This window comes from Sorex araneus, chromosome 7, assembly GCF_027595985.1.
Source record: "Sorex araneus isolate mSorAra2 chromosome 7, mSorAra2.pri, whole genome shotgun sequence".
Lineage (NCBI taxonomy): Eukaryota > Metazoa > Chordata > Mammalia > Eulipotyphla > Soricidae > Sorex > Sorex araneus.
Window position 1 is genome coordinate 63,390,379 of NC_073308.1, and position 27,841 is coordinate 63,418,219.

The 27,841-nt window shown below is 52.3% G+C and overlaps 1 protein-coding gene across 1 annotated transcript in view; it reads right to left on the reverse strand.

The window, feature by feature from the left end:
- Positions 1-660: 660 nt before the first annotated feature.
- The window catches only part of ARHGAP10 (Rho GTPase activating protein 10), a 217,318-nt gene continuing 190,137 nt past the window's right edge, over positions 661-27,841 (reverse strand). Inside the window, 4 exon segments of the mRNA XM_055144565.1 lie at positions 661-1,317; positions 2,063-2,154; positions 3,173-3,304; positions 14,812-14,971. Of these exon segments, the coding sequence (XP_055000540.1) occupies positions 1,229-1,317; positions 2,063-2,154; positions 3,173-3,304; positions 14,812-14,971 (473 nt within the window). The 3' untranslated portion in view covers positions 661-1,228.

Consider the following 27,841-nt stretch of genomic DNA (forward strand, 5'->3'; position numbering starts at 1 on the left):
TCCCCTGAGGACTCGGGGGCCCTGGTTTTCTTCGGCCCCAGGCCAGTGGCCAAGTATGTGTCCTACGGTCTTAAATACAGACAAGGCCCGTGGAGGTTAGTCTGAACGCAGCGACACAAACAGGCCCCGCAGTCACCAGCCGTGTCCAGAAAACCCAAGGGAACCCACAGAGACTGACACAGAACACAAAGCCCCAGTTACCCTAGAAGCCCTGACAAGGGGCGGAGAGAGTCTGGGTGTAGGAGCCAGCACCCCAGAGGGTCCCCCGAGCATGACAGACACCTGAGCACAGGGCCCGGCCGCGTGTGGCCCCCAAACCAATCAAAAACAAATAAAAACCCCGCAATAAGCACCATACCGGAGCTCCGGCCTCTGCCACGGTCCCTGGCAGGGGTTTCTCTTCTGCTCTCCAAGGAGCGGCTGCGTCTCACCGAGGGAGCAGCGCCGTGGCCGCTGGTTCCTTCCGGAAAGTGCACACACACCTGGCGGCCGTGGAAAGATGCTCCGAGCTGCCACCGCCCCGCCGCTCACACTCCACCGGGACAGGGCAACAGGAAGCCAGGGCCCCAGCGAGTGCCGGGGACGCTGCAGTCTGTCCCCCCCTGCCCCCGACACCCCCCCATGACCACACGCACCAAATAGCAAATGAGAGGTTTATTTTGCGGGCACAGAAGGCAGTGTCTGAACAATAGCACGCAGGTGAGGGGCCCCCAGAAGCCCGTGACGCATCCAGGGAGTGAGTGTGGGGGCCCGGGCGGGGGGCGGGGCTTCAGGGAGGAGGCCCCCCCACGGGCTGTGCTCCGGGATCAGGCCGCTGGACGCCACGGCCCGCCAGCGCACCTCCTTCACAGAAGCCGAGGGCACCCCGGGGCAACTGGGGTGCCCGCGGGCATCTTTCTGATCGCCAGGTCAGGCCGCTCCAAACCACAGGTGTCAAGGGCTCCGTCGGTGCCCAGTTCCTTCTGTCCATCCTGACGGTGGCTTCCCGCTCCCCAGAGCCCCACTGTGGTGGTGGTGGTGGTGGTGAGGGGTGCCGCCCTCTGACCCCGCCTCTGCCAGTCCCCCCTCACCCTCCCCTGCACCCCCGGAGTGCCAATCCGTGCTGTGTGATGCCCACGTGTCCGAAGGGCGGTGAGCCAGCCCCATTCCAGGGGGAGGGAGGAGGCCACGGCCACCCCCGCCCCCGCCCAGGCGCCAGGGTCCATGTGGCGTCCTCACGAGCCAGGGGCTACAGCAGCTTGACATAGTTCTGTGGGATCAGGCCCCTCCTGCCGTTCAGCGTGCCTTCCAGCCAGCCAGGCTCCCTGGAGGTTTGCACTGGAAGGGAAGGGCAGTCACGTTTGCTGGGAGCGCCCCGAGCAGACACAGGCGAGGGCTCAGCCGGCGGGGGTCCTCCCTCACGCTGTCCCCGAGGCCCCCGAAACATCTGGGCTTGGGGCTGGGTCCTGGCCACCCTCTGCTCGCTCACCCGCGCCCCTCGAGAAGGACCAGGGAGGTCATGGGACAGGCAAAGGGCAGTATGGGCCAGCAAGCGCGGACAGAGCCGGACACGGCAGCCCAGAGCCTCAGTTCTCAGCAGAGCACACCCAGCGCAAAAGGGAGCCCCAGGACCTTGTAACGGGAAAGACACCTACAAATCACGTTCTGGCCCGTACGTCCGCTGTCGATCGGCCTTTTCCCTTACTCACACCGGCAAACCCACACTGGCTTGGGTTTCTGTGCCTCTGCTTATGAAAAGGGGCCCCCCAGCCTGTGGGGTCCTCGTCCTCACACAGGATGGCTCAGGGGTCTGTGACCCCCATCTGGCCGAAGCACTTAGGAGTGGCGGCCGGGAGAGGTAAAGCAAGGCTGGAAATCAGGCACGTTTCTTCGCCCCGTGTGGCGCCAGCCCCCGGACAGCCAAGGAAAGAAGGGAGGAGCCGAGAGGGAGAAGGTGGGAGGAGGAGGAGGAGGATGAGAGCAACGCGGAGGGTGTAAGACCCTCCCCCCCAGGATGCAGCTCCCAGGCACCCCAAGAACAGCCCCTCTCCTGACCCTCCTCCCACCCGAACCCGACACTCACCGTCCTCAAATATCGCCCCGATTTCAAACGACAACTCCGAGCTGTGTTCGGCTTCGCACGGGTACACGGCTCGCGCCTTGCGGTTGATGGTGCTGGGAGGGACGAGAGGCACAGGCGATGGCGCGGTGAGAGGCTGCGGGCACCCCACCTCAGCCTCATCCCTCCGTCACTCGTGGGTCAGTTCCTTCCCTTCCTCCCCACCCCCGAAAAAGGAAAAGGAAGAGGGAAGCAAATGCCCTGAACACAGCACGTGGCTCCTGGGTGAACAACTAACTTAAGTCTACTCTGCTCTGGGGGTGGGGGTGGGGGGGTCAGCATCCCCGACCCGCCCCCGCTACCTCATCTCTGCCCAGTGAATGCGGCTCCAGTCCATCTTGTGGCACCCCCAGGGTTCCCCAGTGCCCACCCGGGTCAGCTCACAGACCGGGGTCAGCGCAAGGCTCAGCAACTTTGGTAACGCCCTGCCCCATCTACACCACAAGCCAGAATCTGAGCCACTGCAAGGCGCTTGGTAGTCTAACGTGAGTTTTAATCTAGACACCCCTTACCCCCCTCCACCACCCCCCGACACAGTGCGCTCTGAGCTTCGCTTGTCATGCAGGGGAAGAGCTGCCAAGGAAGGGTAGAGCCCGGCCACGGAACAGATGCACGAGGAGGCAGCATGCCAAGGCCCGGGGGCAGCGAGCAGCCCCCACCACGGCCACGGGCAACTTGCTCAAGAAGGGCACATCTCCCGGAGAGACCGGGCAGGTGTTAGAACACTCGCCTGGCACTTGGGCGAGCCTGGTTCGATTCCCAGTCCCACATCTGGCTCCCCCAAGCATCACGGAGGGCTACCCTCTGACCCCACTCTATCCCCCGTCCTCCCCCAAAAAAGGAAAAAAAAAAAATAACACGCAAGGAGTGCGACACCACTTGCCGGGTCCCAAATTACCGGCTGCAAACAAAGCACAACCAGCCCCAACTGCACGGGCACTGCTGAGGCCAGAGTCTCCCGCAGAGCACCAACGGGGAAACTGAGGCTCGCTCAGAGATGAGGTGATGGCTGGGGATGCTACAGAGCGCCGGTAAACCCTAGAGGGGAGCGTATGCTGCGCCCCCGCCACATACCCTTCCGGAGGCTTCTCTGCAGGGAACGGCGAGGCCTTGGGTGGAGGCGGCGTGGCGGAGGGGCCGCTGCTGGGCGCGCTCGGAGACTGCGGGTTCAGCCACTGGACCATGGACGAGCGGCTCTGGCAGGGCCTACGGGTGCGAGCAGGGGGGACGAGATGGAGGGGAGGAAGGCCACCCAACACCAAGCGTGTGACACTGTGCTGGGACCCGGCCGTGTGCCAGCCCCCTTTCCTAACCCGCAGAAGGGGCCGCAGGGGCCAGACCCAGCCTCTCCCCCAAACCAGAGCACGGAACCAGCTCACCGAGCAGGACCCCGGGACCCCGAGGGCCCAACGCCAGGCCCGGACCCCTCAGGCGGTGATGCTGATTGTTCACTCCTAAGAAAAGCGGCCGGAATCTGCAGCCGTGCTCACCGCCAGGGATTCCACGCTGGCCTGGGAACATTTACAGCTCTCCCCCGACACCTAAAAGGGCTGCCGGGCGTGGGGGGGGGCGGGGGGATGCTGGAGCGATAGCACAGCGAGTAGAGTGTTTGCCTTGCATGCAGCCGACCCGGGTTCGATTCCCAGCATCCCATATGGTCCCCCAAGCACCGCCAGGAGTGATTCCTGAGTGCATAAACCAGGAGTAACCCCTGTGCATTGCCGGGTGTGACCCAAAAAAAAAAAAAAAAAAGGCTGCCAGGAAATCTAGGCTCCCCTACAGGGGAGCAAAGATGAGATATATTTATATATATATTTCAATTACAGAGTTGTTCATGATTGGGTTTCAGTCATATAATGTTCCATGACCCGTTCCTTTACTAGTGCACATTTCCCACCACCAATGTCCCCAGTTTCCCTCCCACCACAATCCCCCTCCCCGACCTCATTCTATATGGCAAGTTGCTCGCTCTCTAAGTTTCTCTCTCTCTCTCTCTCTCTCTCTCTCTCTCTCTCTCTCTCTCTCCGTCTCTCCCTTCCTCTCCTCCCTCTCTCTCTCCCTTCTTCCCTCTCCTCCCTCTCCCTTCCTCCCTCTCTCTCTCCCTTCCTCCCTCTCCTTCTCCCTTTCCCCTCCTCTCCTCTCTCTCTCTCTCTCTCTCTCTGTCTCTGTCTCTCTCTCTCTGCCTCCCTCCTCGCCCCCCCTTTCCTTCTGGGCATTATGGTTCGCAATACAGGCTCTGAGAGGTTACCATATATCCCCCTTCCCTACTTGCAGCACCAGTTCCTGTCCAGAGAGCTCATTCCCTACCGACACTGTCATCGTGGTAGGTAACACTGTCACCCTTCAAAGCTGAGCGCATTCAAGGGAAAAGCAGCGAGCAGGCAAACCTGTCCGAGGACCCCCATGTTCCTAATATTAATCACGTAACAACTTGAACGTAGACAGGTCAGAATCTCAGCGGTCAGAACGCTCCTTGCTCCTCAACCCCAAGGCGCACCCCACAGGCCGGCGTAGCTCTGAAGGAAACGCTCCCCCTCTGACCCGACAACAGAGGCTCTCGGCTGAGCCAGGGGCACTGGCCTGGGAGCACCGCGCCAAACACTTGCCTCCCACTCGCTCCATCTCCAAGTCAGACCCGCTTCCCACGGCTGCCGCCCCAGGTGCTCCTCAGCCGGGGTCTGCGGTCAGAGCCGCCCTTGTCCTCGGGAACTAGAGTCCACGGCACTGCTAAGTCCTGAGCTGCTGTGCTTCCCTCCTAGCTGTGTCTGTCCACTTCCGGGAGCCACAGGCACCTCCCTCCTCCCCTCCCCCTCTCCTGAGGAGGTCGCTGCTGCTGCAGGTACCCCCCTCCAGGCCCCCTGGCTAAGCCCGCCCCATCCCGCCAGGCCTGCTCCACCGGCACCCCCTACCCACCACCTGGGATGAGTGAACCCCACGCCAGCCTCCTGGGGTTCACTGCTATGTCCCCGTCACTCTCCTCAGACTCCTCTCTGCCCCCTCCAGCCCCCCAGGCTGCCAGTTTCTCTCCCCCAGTGGGCCACTCCCCAGTCACTACATGCCCGCCCCCAGCCGCATGGCGCCAGGCTGGGAAGGCAGGTTGGCAGGAGTTGACGAACTGGTGCAGTCCGGAGACGGTTTCGGCTCTGGCTCCTACTCTGGGGGCGGGATCCAGGCTCGAGCTGATCTTTTCCAAACGACACACCCCTGGAACCAAGCAATACCTGAGCCACCGACTCAAAGCGATTCAAAACTCTGTCCCGCGTGACTGACTTGAGAGGTATTTAGTCCACACGGGTTTCCTAGCCCCGCAAGGGAAACGGCGGGCAGTCGGGGGTGGGAGAGAGCGTGAGGAGGGGGGCAGAGCGGGGAACACTTTTCCAAAGCATCACTCTCCAAGCAACTTACGTGCGATCCCCCATCCGGACAGTCATTTAAAAGTCATGAAACCTATTTCACTGCAAGCAAAGAAACCTATAAATCTCAACCAGAGCTGCAGCCCCAGCCGGAAGGGCCACTTGATTCTTCGGCAGAAAATGAACCTTCAGTGGCATCTGACTCATCTGCCCACGGGGCGAAGGAACAGGTGACGTGCTGACAGGGAATTTAAGACTGCACTTAGCCCAACAATTGCCATTCTCTCTCCCGGCCGTTATTCAAGGTGCTTAGAGGGTGGCTGGGATGGAGAATGAGATGTTTTGCCACACCCCGTCACCTCTTTCTTGACATCAATAGCCAAGCAAATAAATAATGGCGATCCATTTGCAGAGAGGGAGGACAACTACAGGGGGAAGATAAAGTAACAATGTGAGTATATTTATAAGGCTCTTTAAAAATACAGATCATAAATTTCATAGCTATTACCTACTTGATTTTTATCTCTCCCTCTCTCTTCCTTCTCTCTCTCTCTCTCTCTCTCTCTCTCTCTCTCTCTCTCTCTCTCTCTCTCTCTCTCTCTCTCTCTGTCTCTCTCCTTTTAATATGGCTTTTGTTTTTCATCAAGGGAAGATCCATCTTTTGGAAAGTAAAGCTCTTGCTGGAACAGAAGAGGCAAACCAGGCCTGTCCCCACATTTGGCTTCCTCCTGCCAGACCCCAAACAGGGAGTGAAATCATCAATGACTCAAGCTCTCATCCTTTCTGTTATGTTTATCTCCAGTGGACTTCTATTGTCTTTCAGCACACAAAAAAAAATCTGTGTAAAGTTCTGTAGTATTTTCTAAATCCAGGGCCAGAAAGATAGAACAGTGGGTAGGGAACTTGCTTTGTACAAGGCCAACTGGGTTTAATCCCACATGGTCCCTATGGTCCTCCAAGCACCACCAGGAGTAATCCCTGAGCATGGCTGTGTGTGACTCAAAAACAGATATGTATATATATATATATATATACATATATATATATATAATATACATACACATACGTACATACACACACACATACACACACATATTGTAAGTCCATGGATAAGAACTATGCTAAAACAGATATGCTAAAAGAGAATAGGAATGAAAAAATTTTAATTTACTGCAGTTTAACATGGATCCATGGTAAATTTTAACAGTAAATGTTCAAAGTAATAAAAGTAGAATAATTAAACCACCTTTCAATATCTACCATTGCTAAATTTATGTTTGGTGTTAATCGGCTCTCTTTGTATCTCAAGTTCAAAAATTATTTTGGCAACTAAAAGTTTGGACATAGTACCTACTGCTACTATCACCATCAGCCTATCTGTAATGTTTTGAGAAATCTGCAAACTATGTCTCAGAGCGGCTGAAGCATGCAATACACCCTCCAACAATGAATGAGAATCATGTCTTCACCATATCCCTGATGGCACTTACTGGTACTAATCCCTTTCGTATGGAGGCCATATCTCACTGTCATTTTGACTTAGATTTCTCTGAAAATCAGTGGTGGACATTTTTTTTTTCACGTGCCTGTTGGTCAACTCTATGTCTCTGAAGAAATGTCTGTTCATCTCCTCTCATTTTTTTAATTTTGATTTTTTTTCACTATTTACCTTTTTTTCCCCTTAAAAGTAGGAGTACTGCTATTTATTCAGCCATTGATTAAGCTGATTGAATAGGGGATGAACTCCACATTAATTTTTTTTTAATTTTTTTAATTGGATATCCGTGAGATAGACTATTGACCTTTGAGAACAATTTATAATAGAGTGGATATCAGCCCTCTGTTTGACATATAGTGAGCAATGAAAGCGAATCTTACAGGATCTATCTCCTACCTTTTAGAATAGGGAGGTGGTGGGAGGCTTAGACTTACTGATAACTGTTCTGGTACTGCTGGTTGGGGGAAGGGTAAGGATTGGGGGGGGGGGGGGCGCCACACTTAGAGGTCTGTGTGGGTGCTGGCGATTGAACCAAGGCCTGCGTCTCTTAAACCACATTCTCAGTCCAAGGATCAATTTCATTTTGTTTCATGATTCTAGGGGTGGGGCAGAGCTGGTCAGAGAGATCACCTGTTTCTACCTCGGCCTGCACTCACAGTGAACCGAGACCAACACGTGAGTCGGTCTACACAGGCATTTCGCAACTGAGGGCTCCACCAACCCCTGTAGCCCACCAGGGTGTTCCAAGGTGGCCACCGAGGAAAACTCTGTCAAGGGGGGCCACGGGAGGGTCAGAGGCAGCCGTCAGCTGAGATACACTGACGCACACCAGGGCTGGCCTGAAAGCCCCGAGAGCGAAACTTCCACATCAAAGGACCGCGGAGAGCGGTGCTCGCTCACCCCAAAAGCCACCCCGGCGGGGGCAACAGGCTCGGCAGGAAAGATGTCCGCAGTGTGGCGTTTTACGCTGGGGGGCAGGGAGGCCTGCACTGCACACCCAGAACCCCAATCCTATAGTCTACACACTGGCATGAGGGAAAAACACTCCCGGGCGTAAGTAGGGACCGGGGGAGGGTGACTGGCAGGTGCCACCTTGGCGACCATCTCGGAGCTCGTCTCCAAGGTAACAGACTCTGAAAGTGTGCCCGGGTGGAGAGAAGTGCTCACGGCCTGGCCTGCCGGTCTACACTGACTGCTGGTCAGCAAGGCCTTGGCCACAGACAGCCCCAGCCTGGCATGTGTATCTGAGGTGACCACCACTCCCCTCCCCCAACACCCAGCGCCCCCCTAGGAGGCAGGACTGCCCACTGGTGGGTGCGGTGACACAGCCCGGGCCTGTGACTGGGCACTGCCCAGCCTTCACATGGGGGCTCCGGGGCATCCGACACCAGAAGCTTAGCCATCCACACGGATGCGTCAAGAAGAAAGTCTGGAAAAAACTCCCCATGGGACGGCTCAAAGCCGTGGTTCTCCTGGTGCTTGTTAAAATGCAGGAATCCACGGAAGTCATGACATTACAAGACAGAAAATCTTTTGAGGACAACTTCAAACAGAAAGCACAGCACTGTAAACACAGTTGTTGTTTTTAAAAATTTTTTTTAAAAATCCAATAGAGAGGCTCAACCAAAGAATGGAAGAAACAAACAAACAAACAAAAAGTCAATCAGTAGAACTTGGAGATAAAGTCATGGAAAGCATCCAAAATTACAAGAAAAAGAAAAATTTCAAATAATGAAGATAACAGGAGCTACGTGGGACTCTCCTCATAGGACTTCTGGGAGAAGAGAGAATGATTTCAAAAGATTAATAGCTGAAAACTTCCCCAAATGTACAGACCTGGGAACTGGACACCCAGATCTAAGAAGCTCCAAGTGTTCCAAACAAAATAAACCCAACGGGCGTAAACCGAGATGCGCATAATTAAAATGGCAAAAGTCAAAGATAAAAAGAGAAGGCTGGGGGCTGAAGCAATAGCACAGCAGGTCGGGCGTTTGCCTTGCATGCAGCCGACCCTGGTTCGATTCCCAGAGTCCCATATGGTCCCCCAAGCACTGCCAGAAGTAACCCCTGAGCATCGCCAGGTGTGACCCAAAAAGCAAAAATAAATAAATAAAGGGGCTGGAGTGATAGCACAGCGGGTAGGGCATTCACCTTGCACGCAGGTGACCCGGGTTCGATTCCCGGCATCCCATATGGTCTCCCAGCACTGCCTGGAGTAATTCCTGAGTGCAGAGCCAGGAGTAATCCCTGTGCATCACCGGGTGTGACCCGAAAACCAAAAAAAAAAAAAAGAGAAGCCTGTGTTGGGATTACCAGCAGGGGTCAGGGGGAGCTGACATATATATATGATATATATATACATATATATGTATATATACACACATATATATGCATATATATTTCATATAAAAATTGGGAGGGAATTCTCTCCTTAAAAAAACTAACACTCCTTGCTGTTAAAAAAAAATTTTTTTTTTCAGGGAGCAATAGTACAAGCAGGTAGGGCACTTGCCTTGTACACAGCTGATCCAGGTTCAATCCCTGGCATCCATATGGTCCCCCAAGCACTGCCAGAAGTAATTCCTGAATTCAGAGTCAAAGGTTAACCCCCAAGCATCACTGGGTATGGTTTTTAAAAAAAAAAAAAAACACCAAAATCTATATCAGGAAAAGACCCTCTCATTTTCACAGTGGGAAAAAAATCTCAAAAACCAAAACGAACACCAAAATGATGAAGCCAGAGTACCGTGTGTGTTCCCTTCCCAGAGCTGAGTTTTAAGAAATGGAAGAAGTCAGCATTATAGGCTGCTTCTGATTCAAGGGGGGGGCGTCATCTTCTCCAAATACAGACTAGATGCTCTGTGCATATTAAAAACGTTTTGGCAGCGACAGAGTACAAACATTTCAGAAGTGGAGGCGGGGAGGCAGGCCCTAAGTGTTCAGATTCAAGGACCACTGCTATAGCCCCCCACCCCACCTCCAGCAGCTTGTCTGGCAGGCCCACAGGTACCCAACTCCAGGCTCTAGGAGCACTGTGGCTCCTTCAGAATACAGAGACTGCCCAACAGGGAAGAGAAATCACTGATCTCACGTGAGCTGACTCCAACCCCCCTACAGTACCAGGAGACCGTTTTCAGTGCCAGGGATTAAATGAGGTCAGCTGCAGCGTGCAAGGCAGGAACCTTGAATCCTGAACTCTCTCCAGCCTGATACTTCTTCAAAGACTTTCCTTGGCCTGATCCCCTGAGCACTGCTGGCTGGGTGTGGCTCCCAAGCCAGGTTTTCGTCGATGGCAGACAACCTAAAAGTGACTGCATCGTGTCAAGTGACTGCGCCATCGTTTACAACGGAGGAGGAAAACCTGTTTAGAGAAAACTGCTTGATTGGCACCAAATATATATGACATTGGAACAGTGCAAACACCTTGACCTATGATGGAATGTGCTCTGAGGAACTGAACTAGCCATTCTTCACTGGCAATGGCCCTCCCCACCATTTTACGGAGGGTACAGGTAAGCAATAGCTCCTTCCGGTGACTGACCGCAATGAACAATACCCACATGTTGTCAACACCAGCAGAAACTCCAGCAACCCAATTCCACGGGATTGTTTCCTACCTGTCACCGGCTACTGCTGTATTCACACCTGGCCTCCATCCGAGTCCCAGCCACTCTAGGTTTTCCCTCTGCCAATTTGCTGCCCTTGGCCCGGGGTCACACGCATTTCTGTACGACAGAGTGAGTGGGGCTCTGGGAGACCCACATCCATTGGGACTCTGTCCATCAGGCTAGCGCAGGCTTGATGAACACCTCGATATACCCAGGCGGCCCCACAATGGCTGCTCTGAAGATCTCTGAGACCATCCTCACGGCCCCAGCCAGCAGCTCTGGCTCCAAGGGAACAGGGTTCTTCACTGGCACCCACTCAGATCCCGCTGAACCCAACTCCACAGGGTCCCGGAGGATCTGAGGTGACGGCTGGTAAACAGAGGGCGGGCTGAAACATGAAGAAAGGCGAAGATGCCCCCAACACTACAAAACTAAACTTAACAAACCCCAGCGAAACAAAGGAAAATGCTGTAAGAAAAAAAATAGTGGATGAGTCCTGTGACTTTCCCAAGGAAGAGCACTTTGTCATTTTAAGGAAGGAACGAGGGGAAGGCGGATCTGAAACCAACCAGAGTGGCCTGAGAGACGACAAGATGACAGAAGGAAGGGATCGCTGCAGAAGGGAAGCATTTTCATAAATACAGAAGTGCCACAATGGGAAGTAAATTATTTATGGATAAATTATTTAGTCTATCACTAAAAAGTTCAAAGGAATGTTAAGGCCCAAATTCCAATCACCAAGAACTGTACGGCCGAATGCCAGAGAGACAGCACCACGGTTAAGGTGCTTAGCTGTGGCCAACCTAGGTTCAATTCCCGGCACTCCAGGGTCCCCCAGTACCGCTGGCGTGCACGCCCCCACTAGGAAATGTCATGACCTATTCTAGAAAGAGGGCAAGAAGCTGATGTCTCCCCACAACGCTGTGGACCATCCCCAGGCAGGACAGTGGAGGTGGGCTGAGCGCTCAGGAACAGCGCAGGTGGGCTTGTGGCAGGCAGGAGACCTGACTACCGCCTCGGGGCCTCCACCAGGAGCAGATGAACGGAGTCAACTGCCTTTGAGCCAGGAGCAGCTTCCCAGCAGGCGAGGCCGTGCAGAGACCCTGCCTTGGACTTTCAGCCTCAGAAATACCTGTTGGACTTCCTTTCTCATCATCATCATTTCATCATCATCACCATTATTTTGGGGGGCATTTCTGGGCTACATCTGGCGACACTCAGGATTACTTCTGCTTCTGCACTCAGGAATTTCTCCTGAGTGTGTTCAGGGAACCATATGGAATGACAGGGATGGTACCCGGATCAGCCCTATGCAAGGCAAACGCCCCACCCACTTGTACTCTTGTTCCAGGCCCAACTGTTGTCATTATTTTTCTTTTGGGGTCACACCCAGTGATGCACAGGGTTACTCCTGGAGGTGCTTGGGAGACCATATGGGATGCTGGGAGTCGAACCAGGGTCAGCAGCATGCAAGCCAAACACACTATCCGCTGTGCTATCCTCCCAGCCCCCGTCATCATTTCTAAGCCACTTAAAAGTATCTTGGTCACAGCAGCACACGCAGCATCGAAGTCAACTGGAGGGACGGATACCATGGCTGCCAGATGGCTATGGCACTAATTACCCATATGCAGCAGGCAGAGATCGCTGAAGTATCAAATAAGAAGCGTGACTGTTAACTAACCCTCAAAGGCTTCCAAAGGCTTCCGAACATCAAGTGGTAGGGTGAGAACCCAGAGTGCTATCAAATTCTCCCAGCGACTGGGCTACCGGGATTGGAGTCCTGACTCAAATTCCACCCCGAAGACAGGCCAGGATTGTGGAGCAATGAAAGGAGGGGAGTCTGTCCCAAAGAGGGACTTGCAATGCACACAATAGGGATGTGAGACACCAGCAAATGCCATCCTAGAAGACCTTTCTTTCACTGCCCCTTACGGATCTCTGCAGGCAGTCTGGGTTCAAAAACACCATGGCAGGGGGCTGCGAGGTGGAGTGGGCAGGGCGAGTGGCCTGTCTCCAGGTTTGCCTAGCAGCCCCTGGGGTTATTTGGGAAATGCATTATCAAGCTCCCCCAGAGATGTAAGTGGCTCTGGGACACTGGCGGTCTGGGCTCATTCGTTCAACAGGGTAACCCTGGTGGTATGTTTGCAGAGTCTGCCAAATGCCATGGCCAGTCTGGACTGAGGTACACCCGTAAGTGAGCCCTCTCCAGGAAAGACAGGAAACATTCTATAGAATGGTGAATTTCAACCGTCAGTCTAGAGAACGGTGCCAATCAGCAGGTGTGGACAGTCTGAACATCACGGGTGTCCCTCTTTGGCTGGCCTGCCTGTGGGCCCGTCTGCAGGACAGGGGTCAGTGCTGCAGATGTTAAAAAAAAAAAAATCGAAGGCACTTCGAGGGTACTTAAGACAGAAAGAGATGGATTTTCTCCAACACACGAGCAAAGAAACAAATCGACTTTTCAAAGCAGGGGAAAGTCCCGACCGAGTGTTCCAGAAAGGTTCCTTTCCAGACTGGCTTCCACACCCGCCTCCCATTCTGCTCTCTCAAGGCTGACATTTTAAAATTTGTATGAATAGGAAGGTGGGGAATTCACTCCCCACTTGATTTATGACCGAGAATCTCAGGCGGGACGTGCTGTGAATTGAGCAATGACTGCCGCGTGCTCAGAATGCTGCCCGGCTGCAGAGCCGCGGCCAGTCACGCATGCTCACTCGACACTCATCAGAGAAGGGCTCTGCTTTAAGAAGAAAGCAGCCAAAGTTCCAGCCCCAAAGTATTCGGGGTGACAGGTTACCATTCCTAGGGAACCTGTTGTTGCTGCTTATTGGACCAGAGCAAAAAACGCTTCTCGCAAAAGTAATAGTTAAAGGGGGAGAGAGGTGGGAAACGCAACTTGAATTCACACAACCAGATAAAAATACACATACATGGGACCAGAGCAATAGTACAGCAGGTAGGGAGTTTGTCTTGCACACAGACAACCCAGGTTCAATCCCCAGCACCCATATGATCCCCCGAGCACTTCCAGGAGTAATTCCTGAAGGTGGAGTTGGGAGTAACCCATGAACATCACCAAAAAGCTCCCCCCACCAAAAAAAAAATATATGACTATTGGGACAGGGAGTGGGGAATGCCATTTGCAAAACTCTATCTCCTTTCCTTGTGTTTCACTGTTATTTTTGGTGAGGTTTTTGTCAAAGCCTCGGGGTCACCCCCATATCGCAGCATACCAAATTTCTCCCTGTCTCTTTTAATACTTAATAAGTTCATAATAATTTCATGTGAAGTCAGCGATAACTATAAAAAGTCAAGTAATGTGAGGGTCACTTTTCCATTCCGCTCAATGCCCCAAGAATGCCCAAGTCACTTTGGATGACATCATTATCTTATTTCAAGCAACTCCAATTCTTTGAAATACCTTTAAATATTTATATAAAAATACATATGTGGATATGCACATATACACACATACACCTATTTGTTAGGGTCATGGAAATGGGTCAAAGGGCTGGAATACATGCTTTGGAGGCAGAAGCGCCAGGGTCAATCCCAGGAACCGCCTGATCCCCGGGAGAGCGCACAGCTGGGTGTGGCGATGTGGCCCCCAAACAGAATGAAACGATCCTCTCCGTGTGTAAGTTCTTTAATGAGTAAGAGGATAGCCAGAGACCTCCAGGCTGTAGCCTACATGTGGGGGTGCCCCGTGGGTGACACGTCACCCACCAGCAGAGCTGGCCTCCTCTTGCCTGAACCGTACCAAGAGCACCCTGCGGAGAGGCGGCCAGAAAGACAAGCCGGGCCCCTGCTACTCTGTTGGCATCATCTTTGTCCCCAACACCATGCAGCTGCATCACACAGTCTTGGTGTGGGCCTGACTATTAACCAAACCGAGATGCGGAAATCTGGCCTGTCATCCCACAACTGTCGATCCCACGGGGTGCCCTGAGACAGAGGGAACCCCCAGACGCTAGGACCACTCTGCAGCTGCCAGGGTCCGTGGAAGACAGCCCGGAGAGTTAGGAGCACTCAGGAGAAGACAGTCAGGGAGGACGAGAACCAACTTCCTCAGTGCACCCTCAAACGGCCACCGGCCCACCTGGAGAGATCTGAGACTGTCCCGTCCACCCCCTCAGCCAGGGCTTCTGGCCAGCCCCGAAATGCAGAGGGCTGTGTCCCGGCGCAGGACACTGACCCCCGCGGGCTGTGGGCCTCCTTCCCTGTGCCCCAAACAGAAGTACCCTTACTTACGTGCTGGACGCCCAGTCCCCGGGGCCACCCCCGTCCGTGAGAAGGTGGTTCTTGTCTGATCCGGGGGTCCCGAGGATGGCGGCGGTCGTGGGGGATGGGGAGGAGAGCGAGTCCAGGCTGCTGGTGAAGGCATCGTCCTTGGAAGGGTTAGGGCTGTCGCCTAGGGAGGAGAAAAAGCATCGTTCTGAGACGCGGAAGGCTCCAGTGGTCCCCGGCACGGCCCGACTACTCGAGTTCTACCCAAATTCACATTCACAGTCTCGCCGGAGAGCACTTGGCTATCCAAACTCTACTTTTCCCCTTCCTTTTTGTTCCGGGAGTGGGGAAAGGTGCTTCCCCGCAGTGCTCAGGAACCTCTGCGGGAACCCGCCAGTGACTCTTGGCCCACTGGTGGTTCAACAGAGGTGCCCATCCACGTGGTAATGGGGAGACTACATCGCTGTATCTGACAACCTGGGGGGCCATGGGGTGCCAGGGCTGAACCCCGTGCACGCGGGGCGTAAGCCCTAACCACTGTGCCATCTCTGCAGCCCTGCATAGCCTCGCTTTAAAGACGTCACTGTCTGTGGGTTTTAGTCTACAAGCCAGAGACACTTAAAACGAGTCGCAGATAATACAGAGCGAGGCATGTCTCTCCCTACAAGAAAAGGAAGCACGGAAACCAGATAGGGTGGTAGAGGGCAATCTCCAAGGGTTGCCCTGATGGCTCCCTGAAGCCAGAGGGGGTGAGAGGGCAAGTCTGCGGTGGCCCCCGGCACACAGCACAGCGGTACTCTGGGACTCGCCTGTTCCCGGCTCATCCCCTGATGGGTCCCGACGCCACCGCCCGCCACCACCTGGTGCCTAATAAGCTGGACACCCTACGAGGACTCTGTCTCCGGAGCTGGTGTCTCAGGTTACTGTTCGACAAGCCCCGCCGATCACAGTCCCGGGCAGCGAAAGCTCCACTTCCTGGTGACCACGATGAAGGACAAACCAAGCGTCAGCCCCACAGGAACGGCTACCGGCTGGGCGTGGGCCAAGGGGACGAGCTGAGGAGATCTGGGGGGTCCACTGGCGCCTGGCCTGGGCCTGACACAGGAGCAGCTATTCCCGCCGGTCTTCCCACACCCACAGGGTCACCACCTCCACAGGGGGCCCTGCTCAGCTCTCCAGTGCCCCCATAGTGCACATCTGCCTGGATCCCTAGCACCCCGGGGGGCCCTGCAGACTGACTGCCCTGGCGAGGAGACTGACTCAGCGCTGCCGGTGCAGGTGACAGGCACCCAAGTCGCCAGCGACGCTCCTGCGAGCAGCAGATACAGCCCTGGCACGTCCATCCCCCGGGCCGCTGACAGCTCTGAGCCCATGGAGCCTTCCCCATCCCGACTCCCTGGGTCCCTACGTGACTGACAGCAGGAGGGAATGCCCGGGACAGCAAGGGCCCGGCCCGCGGAGAATCATCTCAGTTGGATTTCGAGGTGACGGACCCAACAGCAGACCCTGATGCAGTGAGATCACACAACGTTCACCTTGGAAGTGGACTGGAGGTGGGGTGAGAGCTGTAGTACATCGCAGGGTGCTTGCCCTGCACACAGTTGGCCTAGGTTTGGTCTCTGGCACCCCATATGGTCCCCCAAAAGCCCCACCAGGAGTGAGATGGCCCACATATGACCCAAAAACCAAAGGGGGGGGGGAATCAAAAAAAGAAAACTGACGGTACAAAGTGGGGGGTGGGGGAGAAGACAGAGATAGTAGTGGGAGGTAGTATGAGGAATTTCTGGAGTGGGAAAGGAAAGGTCTGAGGAGGGAAAACCAGGTGGATCCAAGTGGAAGGTTCCGGAAGGCAGAAGTATGCTAAGCTTTTCCGTTTGGGACTATACTGTGCAGAGGTGAGGGGGAAGGGTGCTCCAGGGGGCAGAGTAAGGGGGCGATCTCTGATCTGCCACTGTGTCCAGTCACCCACGGCACTCAGCAACCTCCAGTGGCGTCGGTGTCACTGATCCTTCTGCAGCCTCTTGCCTTAGCTAATCACGCCTGAGTTAGTGGAGCACTGGGGGCCCAGCTAGCAGGGCTACGTCGCTGAGAAAGGGTCGAGCTCCTCGGAGGGTCACCGGCATGTCCCTCGGTGCCCTTTGCTCTGGGGCACAGTCCTTTCCGAAGCAGAGGCTCTGCTACGCCTTTCGCCTAGGCCTGGTGCTCTCAAGCGCACCCCATCTTATCCGCCCCAGAGTCTGAGAAAAGGGGGCAAGAGCTCTGGCCCTCCCAGGACCCCCTTAGAGGCGCCTGTTACCAGGGACAAGGACAGGTCTGGAAGGCAGACGGTCTCGAGTAAACGCCTGGACCTCTACCTGCACGACGGCTGCCAAGTGGGGCTTGGCAAGGAGCCGCCGTCTCTGCTGAGCCCCGGAGCAGGAGAGGACGCCATCCGCCGTCAGCCAGACGCAAGCGGCTCTCTGGCTTTGGGAGGCTGGATCCTGGCCCTCCGTCCTCTGGGCCACGTTCCCTGTCTGCAGTGCAGGGCATGAAACAGCAAAAAGCGGCAGCCAGCGTCTCGAGCCAGCTCGTCCCCGGCTCCCTCCTCCAAGGAGAAGCTGGTCAATGAGAAGCAGCAGCTTTGGTCAACTGGACGGCCCAGGCTCAGGTTACCTGCAGAGGCTGCCTGAGATTCTCCTCGTCACCGGGTCCCCTGCCCAGGGAGACTGACACAGCACTGTCATCCAACAACACACTCAATCACCTCCTATTAGGAGGCTCTCTCTTCCTCCCAGTCCAACAGCGGCAACCTAAACCTTCGAGTGGAAAGAATATTCTAGAAAGGAGTCTGCTGTTCACAGAACGGACCAGAGAGCGACCTCACCCCCTTTCCCACATTGCCAGGACTCCTTTCCCCTTCACTGTTCAGGAACAAACCTCTCTGCTCGAGCATCACTAAATCCCAGGAGATGCAAGTGCCAGACACGGAACCACAAAACTCTCCCTCACTGGAAACGTTCAACCACTGCTTTTGAAGCGGCATGAAGATGATGAAACTTTAAGAAGTCCTACATTCCACCATTCCTAAGAGATGCTTTATTTTTTCTTTTTTTGAGTCCAACAAGACGAATTTGTACTTGAGAATTAAAGTCAGATCCTCTCGTTACTTCTCACCTTTCTCCTCTTCTGGGTGTCATGCAAGCTCTAAGGTGTTACCCCGTAACAGGCACCTGCAGACAGACACATCACCTCAGCCTAACAAGGTGGCTCGGCAGGTGAACGCCAGCGGGGATAGAGGGCTTCTGTGACGAGCAGGCGTGGAGGTAAGAAACTCACGGGAAACAGAGGCGCTGCCACTGAGGCCAACACGTGGCTCCTGCCACATCCCGCCTGGCCGGCACCTTCTCCCACAAACCACCACAAAGCACCTCTCCTGCCTCTTCTAGTCTTTTCCCACAATTCAAAGCACAGTCTGTTTTGCGAGCACTGCCCACTCCTGGGCTAGTTTGTAGCTCTGCGTTTCCGTGAGGCCGTTTTGGACGGCAGAGGTCAGGCCCTGGATCTTTGGGAAATCTTCCCCGTGGTGGGGAGGGGGGGATATGGGGGAGAGCCAGTTTCCTACGGGAAGTATCAGGAAGATGAAAAGGAGCAAAAGAAAAACACCTACAAAAGGTAAAGCTATGCAACTTGCTTACAAGTGGACGGACACAAAGAGCTATCACGGTCAGTGAAATGAGTTAGAAAGAGAGGGACAGACATAGAATGAGTGCACTCATTTGTGGAATATAAAATAACATAATATGAAACTGACAGCCAAGGACAGTAGAGACAAGGGCCAGGAATATTGCTCCATGGTTGGAAGCCTGCCTCGTGAGCTGGGGGAGAAGGCAGCTGGAAATAGAGAAGGGATCACTAAGTCGATGATGGTTGGAGGGACCGTTCAAGATGGAAGATGTGTGCTGAAAGTAGATAAAGGACTAAACATGATATCCTCTCTGTATTTATATTGTAAACCATAACGCCCAAAAGTAGAGAAAGAGTAAGGGGGAAATTGCCATAGAGGCAGGAAGAGGGTTGGGAAGGGGGTGGGAGGGATACTGGGGACATTGGTGGTGGAGAATGTGCACTGGTGGAGGGATGGGTGTTCTATCATTGCATGACTGAACCTCAAACATCAGGGCTGGAGCAATAGTACAGCGGGTAGGGCGTTTGCCTTGCATGTGGTCAACCTGGGTTGGATCCCCAGCATCCCTTATGGTCCCCCAGGACTGCCAGGAGTAATTCCTGAGTGCAGAACCAGGAGTAACCCTTGAACATCGCTGGGTATGACCCAAAAAGAAAAAAAAAATGAAAGAAAGAAACTCAAACATGAAAGCTTTGCAACTGTATCTCACAGTGATTCAATAGGAAGAAAGAAAAAAGAAAGGAAGGAAGAAAGGAAAGAAAGAAAGAAAGAAAGAAAGAAAGAAAGAAAGAAAGAAAGAAAGAAAGAAAGAAAGAAAGAAAGAAAGAAAGAAAGAAAGAAAGAAAGAAAGAAAGAACTACAGAGCTCCAAGTTCTGTTCCAGTGTCCTGTGAGCAGCCTTGCCCCCTGAGACACACACCTCTAACCCCCCATCTTCCGTCCACAGGCCCCTGCGGAGATGGAGCACCAGAGCCGGAATCACCCAGACGAGAGCCCGTCTCCACAGCAGGCGCCCACAGCCTAGTTCAGGGTGCTCAGGAGCAGACACACGCTGCACGCAGGGAGAGCGCCTGGCCTTGATGGCATCAGGGCACCAGGACCCAGGGCCCAAGGAGCTTCTCCACCCGGCCAGGGGGACAGGAGTGAGAGTTGAGGGGGTCAGGAGGCAGGAGCCAGAAACGTGGCCACAGCCTCCCAGTGCTGCAGGCAGACAGGCAGGGGGCACCCAGTAATATACTTGGGGGAAATCATAATAAAACTTAAGAGATTTCCTAGTAACTCAAAGGCATGAAGCCACATACAATTGACATACAAATCCTGCCATCAATGGAAAGGAGAAACTGAGGCGCCACCCAGACACAGAAAACCCAAGATCCCACCCCGAGAAGGGTGGATCCCCCAGGAAAGAAGAAGCTACAGAAGCATCTGTGAGATTACGGGAAGATATCAACAGAGAAAGGGATGCGATTATGAGAGATCCATGGTGCAGGGCTTTCCAATTCTGTTCTGTTTTGTTTTGGGGTCTCACCCAGGGGTGCTCAGGGCTTACACCTGGCTCAGGCATCACTCCTGGAGGGCTCAGGGGACCGTATGGGGTGTCAGGAACTGAAACAGGGTCAGCTGCTGGTAAGACAAGCACCTTTCCCAATGGACTACCCAACCCTCCCAAATAAGCCTGTATGTATGCGAGACTCCAGGGGAAAAAACCCATTTGGAAGAAGTGCATAAGAGCTCCCCCCTAACGCCATTCAGGGTTCCCCCTGGAGCACGGGTCTCGCTTGCTTGTCTCTCAGTCTCTACTCACTCCCTCCGCTCTGGAGAAGCCCATCTTCTCTCCTGAACACGTATTTGCTCTCGTTCTGTCCCCTCACCTCTGTCCAAGTAAATCTCAGTGAAGTTCGCCTTGCTTCACCACTTCGCCTCCTCCCGAAGTTCTTTTCTGTGAGGGAAAGTGATGACTAGGAATGCCTGTGCCAAGGTTAGGGCTGACTTTCCTCTCCTGCAGAGAGCAATTCCCTGCTCCAGCCCGAGCCCATGGCTCCCAAGGAACCGGATGCAATCTGCATCCCCCAGGCCGTGCCCATCAAGAAGACTCCAGGTGCAGCTTTGAAGGCTGCCACGTGGGCTGGCGGGAGGCAACCATCTGTGCCAAGTAGATGCTTGCAGGGCATCTTACCAGTCCTGCGCCCAAGCACGGGCGGCCAGGGGGTGCAGCACCCTACTCTCCAGCCACCTCCCTCTCCCCACCTTACCGCGCCACAGAAAACACCAGGAAAGCACTCTGGGGAAGTATCCTCACTGTCAGACACAGAAATGTGCGTGAGGGCAGGGGTCCAGGGCTGCATCAGGGGGCTCTGACGGTCTGACTCTCCTCTGTACACATGCTGCACGCGCATGTACAGGCACTGGGAAGTCGCCGCACAGATTCACCAGCAAAGGAACCAGAGCCACAGAACAGATTCCAGAGAGTTCCGTGGTCACAGCCACTGGATCTCTGAATTGAGCGCGGGGTGAGGAAGGCGTCGAGGAGGAGCCTCACATGCTCGGCTTAGGGAACCAGAGCGATGGCTGGGCCGGTCAGGAGGGTGGGCAGCCGAAAGGACCAGAGCGGTCGGGGAAACGGTGTGTTCGCCATATCAATATAAAAGCCAGGGGGCGGCGGGCTGCAAGGCGGGAGCTCAGGGAGCTCGGGCTGTGCGAGTTTTTACACCTTATTGGCAAGTCCCGGGAGTAGAGCCGGAGTCACTGGATGAAGAGAAGGCAGGAGGAGAAGGAGAAGAGAGGCCCACGGCAGACCTAGAGAGAAGCGGGCATCTCCTTAGAGCAGCCCTGGTGGTGGCCGCAGCCAATCGCCACGACGTGACACACAGAGCAAAGCAATTCTGCAAATACTCCGTACCGCCCACGAACATGGACTTTCATCAAAACTGATTCCAATAAAAGAACAAAGAAAAAAGAAACACGCAAGAGGGCATGCCTTTCATCGCGGCTACTGACCTTAATGATTCAGAGGATCTCTTTCTGCCCCAGCACTTGTGAACTGGGGGCTTGTTTGGGGTTCCTCTTGTTTTTCCCTTTTTTCTGTTTCCGGTCTGGGGGGGCCACACCCTGCGATGCTTTCTGCCATTCCCAGCTCCGTGGTAGCTCCTGGCAATGCCGGGCACACGTGGTGCCAGGGAGCAAGCCCAGGAAGGCAGCTCGCAAGCACGTCCTCAGCCTGCTGAGCTGCCTCCCTGGCCCGTGAACAAGGGTTTTATTTGCAGGAGCAGCTAAAACAAAATTCAAAGGCGGGCAAGAAACTGGAGCAAGGAAAGGCAACAAGATACTGGTAATTAGGCCTGACCTCACCAGGCCGACTGTTAGCTCCTGTATTTCGATCTACTGATGAACTGACGCCAATGACTTGGACCTCCTGGGCCCGATGAGGCCAGACTGTTTTGTGCACTCCCATTCTGGCCACCTCACTTCCGCAAAACCGCTTTGACGCTGCTAGAAGCAACAGGCCTTTCAGATTTCCCTTCTCTTCCGTTCCCTCCCTCCTGGCCTTGCTCTCAGTTCAGCTTCCGAGCCGGGAAGAAATCACACAGGCTTCCTGTCAACCCCGTGCTGACGGCCTTGCACGTGATTCCACGTGATCTATAACATCTGAAATGAGGAGGTGGGGTGGGTGTTGTCAGATGTGGATTCCCCTGCAGCTAGGATACGCCTGCTCCCCTCTCTTAAACATCCTGGCGGATGTGTTAGCAGAAGGAAGTGAATGAGAAGAAAACAGGCAAGAGAAAAGGAAGAAGAATCTACCTTGTTGACTTATCAAGGTTCTTCCCAGTACTCGGGGTTGTGCTCCAAGAAGAGGTAGATGAGCTGATTCTCGAGAGTGTCCCGGACACCAGCCCTCTGGGACCCAATCCTGCCTCTCCACACTCCCAAATACTCGACACGGAAACACCAGGGTCGAAGCAGTCTACTGAGAACAGTACTGAGAACGGAGAACAGAAGCTCTAAAGATTCCGGGAAGAGGTCTACTGAGAACATCTAAAGCTCCTCTGATAACGCAGGAACAAGGCCGGTCTGGAAACTGCCCGCGGAGACCGCAAAGAGAGGGCCAGACAATGCAGGGGGAGCACAGGGGTTAAGGCGCATGCCTCGAATGCAGCTGACCCAAGTTCAACCCCCTACCCCACTCGGTCCCCCGCGTGTGCCCCAGCACAGCCGGCAGAGCTCAGGGCTGCCTCCGGGCTCTGCACTCCTGGCGGGGACGCAGGAACTGACGCCGTGCTGGGGATCAAAGAGGTTGGCTGCAGGCAAATAAGCCCTTACTCCCTGCACCATTCCTCTTCCTAGAATTTTTTTTTTTTTAAAGAAATGAAATGGTACAGCTGTGCTCAAGGATCTGCTGCCCATGTCTGTGAGAGCGAACGGGCGGTCTCTGTCAGTAGTCTGCGGAGACACAGGAAGTCTCCTGGCTCCCAACGGGCCAGCCCCACCAGGGGGCCGTGAAATGACCAGTGTCCTTGCAACAACATACCTCCATGTTCTGACAACATGCCCACCACATACCAACTCCCTACCACAACTCACCTCCCACATGCCTGCGTCCCCACTATCACACACCTACCACACACCTGCATCCCCACCACACAACTACCATACACTTATGTCCCTATTCCAACACACCTGCCACACATCAGGCAGGTATGGCATAGGACTAGAATCAGGCCCGCCAGCTAGAGTGGGGGTCTGGGAGGCACCCCCCCCCCACAACGAGGAGAAATCCATAGGGAAGGTCCACATTTGCCAACATGCAGTCCCAGGAAAAGAAACGGAGAAAGAAGGGCTGAAGGAAATAATGATCCATTCCCCCAAAGGAAGGGAATTTCAAAGACTTCAGCCTAAAGGATCCAGACTGCCAACGGGAGAAACAAGTCCTGCGGACACGACACATTACTAGGGAACTGACATCAAACACAAAATGAAAAACATAGTCTAATAAACTGATTATATATACATGTATACATGTGTTTATGTGTGTATACACACACACACACACACACACACACACACACCATGAACCAGACAGGTATAGGAAGTTCAGCAATATGCAACAATACTTATGTAATAATTTCAAGTATTAAAAGAATTTTCAGGAAAGAAGTGTAAATTTACACTGCCAAGTTGAGGTTGAGGAAACCGCTCAAAAGGCCAGAAGTCATACTTTGCATGTGGATCCCTAAGCTCAATTCCCACGCCACGTGGACCTCTGAACACCAGTGGGAAAGCATGGGGGAGAATGCACGGGGGGGGAACAGAACCACAGGGTGTGCCCCCCGCCTTGAAAAACAAACTTGATATAAAGACTGTAAATGAATGAACTGCCACACTGGTATTCAAATGTGAGGGCGCAATAAACATATTATCAGACATGAAAATACCCAAGACTGGTCACATAAAGAAATCTATACCAATACTTCAAAGAAAATTTCCAAGTAGTTAAATAAACACAGTATATGACACTGAGTCAATCTTTTATTGTTTGTTAATATCCTTAAAAAACTAGGACCAATTAAAAGCTGAAAACGTAGCTAAAATGATCTAGAACCAAAATTCTGAAAGACAGTAATACATCTGATATAAAAGCCAGAGAGTCAGAAGAATATAGTATTATCTTAATAGGGATAGAGAGAGAAATAGTTTAAATGCAAGAAATCTATAGACTAAACAAACTGAATTTCAAAATCAGGGTAACTACCTTATAAAAATGGCAACTGATATCACTGGAAGCCACAGAAAAACATTTTTGAAAATAAAGCCAAATTAAGTGAAATGAGTCAGAAAGAGAGGGACAGACATAGAAGGACTGCACTTATTTGTGGAGTATAGAATAACATCACATGAGGCTGACACCCAAGAACAGTAGATACAAGGGCCAGGAGGATTGCCCCATTGCTGGAAGCCTGCTTCGTGAGCGGAAGGGAGAAGGCAGATGGAATAGAGAAGGGATCACTAAGAAAATGATGGCTGGAGGAACCAGTTGGGATGGGAGATCCATGCCGAAAGCAGATAATGGACCAAACATGATGACCTCTCAGTGTCTGTGTTGCAAGCCATAATGCCCAAAAGTAAAGAGTATGGGGAATATTGTCTGCCATGGAAGCAGGGAGAGGGTGGGAAAGGGGGGTATACTGGGGATATTGGTGGTGGGGAATGTGTACTGGTGGAGGGATGGGTGTTTAATCATTGTGTGATTGTTACCCAAACATGAAAGCTTGTAACTATCTCACAGTGATTCAGTACAATTTTTTTAAAAGCCCAAAATAAGAAAGTCTTCAAATGCATTAAATAAAAATTATAAGATGACAGAAATCCCAACACAGAGGTTTACATTAATCTATGCCAATTAGCGAACTGAAAATGTATTTCTTAATCTAACATTGTACTATCAGAAATATGCTTAAAAAAAAACAAAGGTTGAGAAATAAAAGATGAAAGATTTACTAGGAAAATCTAAACTAGAAAAAAATTTAAAACTACATGATAAATGAGGAAAGACCATATATATGACCCTTTTATTTCATACAAAGGGGTAAGACAACCAAATGATGACAAGCCTTCAACATCAAACACTACAGTAAGGAAATCGGAAAAACTGACAATTTTCATCAGAGATCCAAACAGGCCACTCAGGAAGGGAAAAGAACAGAACAGAGGCAGCTATAATTACTGATTCAAATCTGATCTCTTCTGCATACAAACACCTTGCAATAAGCAGAACATTCTTTCCCAGAAAAGAGTGTAGCTGAAGGAAGCCTAAAGTCTTAAGAAATTGAAAAGGATAAATATTGTGTATACTCTTTTTTTTCTCAGGCAAAACCAGAATACTTAGAACTTAATGGAGGAATATATTTTATGAGTTCCCGATACTTATAAATCACAGTACACTTACAAATCACAGTTAATAAGAAAATATTGCGTAAATTAAGAATAATGGAAGCATTTCATATAAAGCTTTGCGAAGCATGTCCAAATTCTATTAAAGATACTCCACAGCTCTAAGATATTGATGAGGAAACAGAAAAGACTGGAACATCTTTATGCCATCATGAACTAGAAATGTATCCCTAATACTGAAAGGACTCCGAAATCACAGGAGAAACTGGCTGAAAGACATGATCTGGCATAAAAGTACAGTCTACATACAGAGAAATAAATCTCCCGGAGCAGCATAATCTTTATCATTGTTCATGGTAGCACCAGCAAAATTAGGTAACCTTGCCAGCAGGAGGCAAAGCCACCATCATATATAATACATATCCCTGTGTGCCTGAAGTCATTCTGCCGTCCTGTACTTTTAATCTTTTAAGCAGGGCTGCCCGACAAATATGAAAACACTTTCAGAGAGAGAGAGAGAGATGCACTCCCACAGTCACCGAAGCATGATTTAGAGTAGTCGAGAACGGGCAACTTCCTAAGCATCCACTGCAGATAACCAAGTAAAGATGACGTGTGTGCATGTGTGTATACACCCAGCAGAATACACTCAGCTAAGATACAATATAAAGTTCTGCTATCGTCAACAGCATAAACAAACCTAGAGAGTATTATGCTAAATGAAAGCAAAGAGAGAAAGACCAACATTCTATGATGTGACTCACAGTACACAAACAAAAATAAAGTTGTTGTTTTTTTTTTTTTAAGAGAGAGTTGTTAAGACTGTAAGACCAAATTAGTGTTTTCAAAAAAGAGGGGAGAAAAACGGGATTGATGGTGTGGAGAAGAACACAGAGTTAAACTTTCTATGCTGAATATAATGTACAATGTACCGATGTTTATTTGTAATAATACACAACTGAAAACTTAGAATCCAAAACTATTAGTTAAAAAAAAAAATTGAATCACTCTGGGAATCCTACCCAGTGGTGCCTGGGGCGCATGGGGGTGTGTGGGGGAGGATGATAGTATAATTAAATAAAAATCATATTAAGCTGATCTTATTATACAGTAGAAACAGGGGTCATGGGATAGCCATGCCCAAACCCAGTGATGCACATACAAGGCAGTTGATCTACTCACTGAACCACATCCCCGGCCCTTCAATAAAATTTCCAAACTCATTAAAAAACAATAAATACCCATCCCGTAACCAACGATGCCATGTTTAAGGCTTTTCAGTGTCTTCTTCTGTTCATCCTGTGCGTCTACCCTAACGGGGCTGAGCCCGTAGAAGACCCAAGCACCCACAATCCTGCTAGTCCTCGGTGCTGTCAGAGTGTAGGGGCGAGAGAAAGATTTCACCCCGGACAAACCCATCTGTGTAACAGTCACAGCAGAGTCTAAGGGCTCTGGGAATTAAGTCGATGGGAAGAGGCTGAAACTGGGCGGGAACCAGGAAATGCTTGGTCGAGGAGAGTTTTGCATGTTTGTTTTACTTACATAAGCCGTTCAAAACACACCCTTTGAAGTAAGCCTGAAATAGCCCGGCTGTCCTAGTTTCTACCATGAGCCTGACATTGGGACGTCAACAAAATCTCCTTCAGGACACAGTGGTCTTTCCTAAGGTCAACCCCACACGCAGCCTGCCGCAGAGGTGCGAGGTGGCTACTCCCAAGAACAGTGCTCCTAAATCATTAATTATTGCATATGTATTCTGACATCGTTCTAACCCTGCTAAGGTATGTCTGAGTGGAGGCTCCTTACCCTGTTAAAGACTAGTATGAACTACACGTAGTCAAAACTTAGAGGTCTTCCCCATCGCAAAGCACTGTTGGGATTTCACACTTAAATAAAGCCCAGTGCTGCCCACAAAGAAAGATGGACGTGGCCTGCAAAAATTAAGGTCAAGCCCTCTAGGAGCTGGCGAGAAGCTTCAGGCATAAGAACAAGAGAAAGGAGGCATTTTCCCACTAGTTTCCACTGAGCCAATTAAGTAGATGAGCTAGAGACCCCCCAACAGAACTTAGGGCTGAAAGAGATCGACGTCTGGAGCTGAACGCTCACGCCTTAGTGATCTGAGGCTTAAAGAGGGGAGCACCCGGGGTCCGTTCTGCTCCCTTATATGTAGCTAGCACACATCCAAGTACACTACCGGACACATGAGAAATATACCACAGAATGACCCCACCACACCGGAGTAATGACCTGCCTACCGTGGACATCCAAGGAGACTCCGGTTGGCCAGGAATCCCCTCCCAACGGCCCACGTGTAAGAGTCACAACCAAACGCTGACGTGCTCTCATAACACAAGGGAGAGTTTGGAAGGGGCAGTGAAACACGGCAGGGTCCCCCTCTGGGCAGAATGTCCGGGAATGCTTATCACTCGTGACTGAACAGATACCGACATTTGAAGAGCAGATGGAGGAAAATGAGACAAGGCCGCACTCCGTGCTCTGCGTCTCG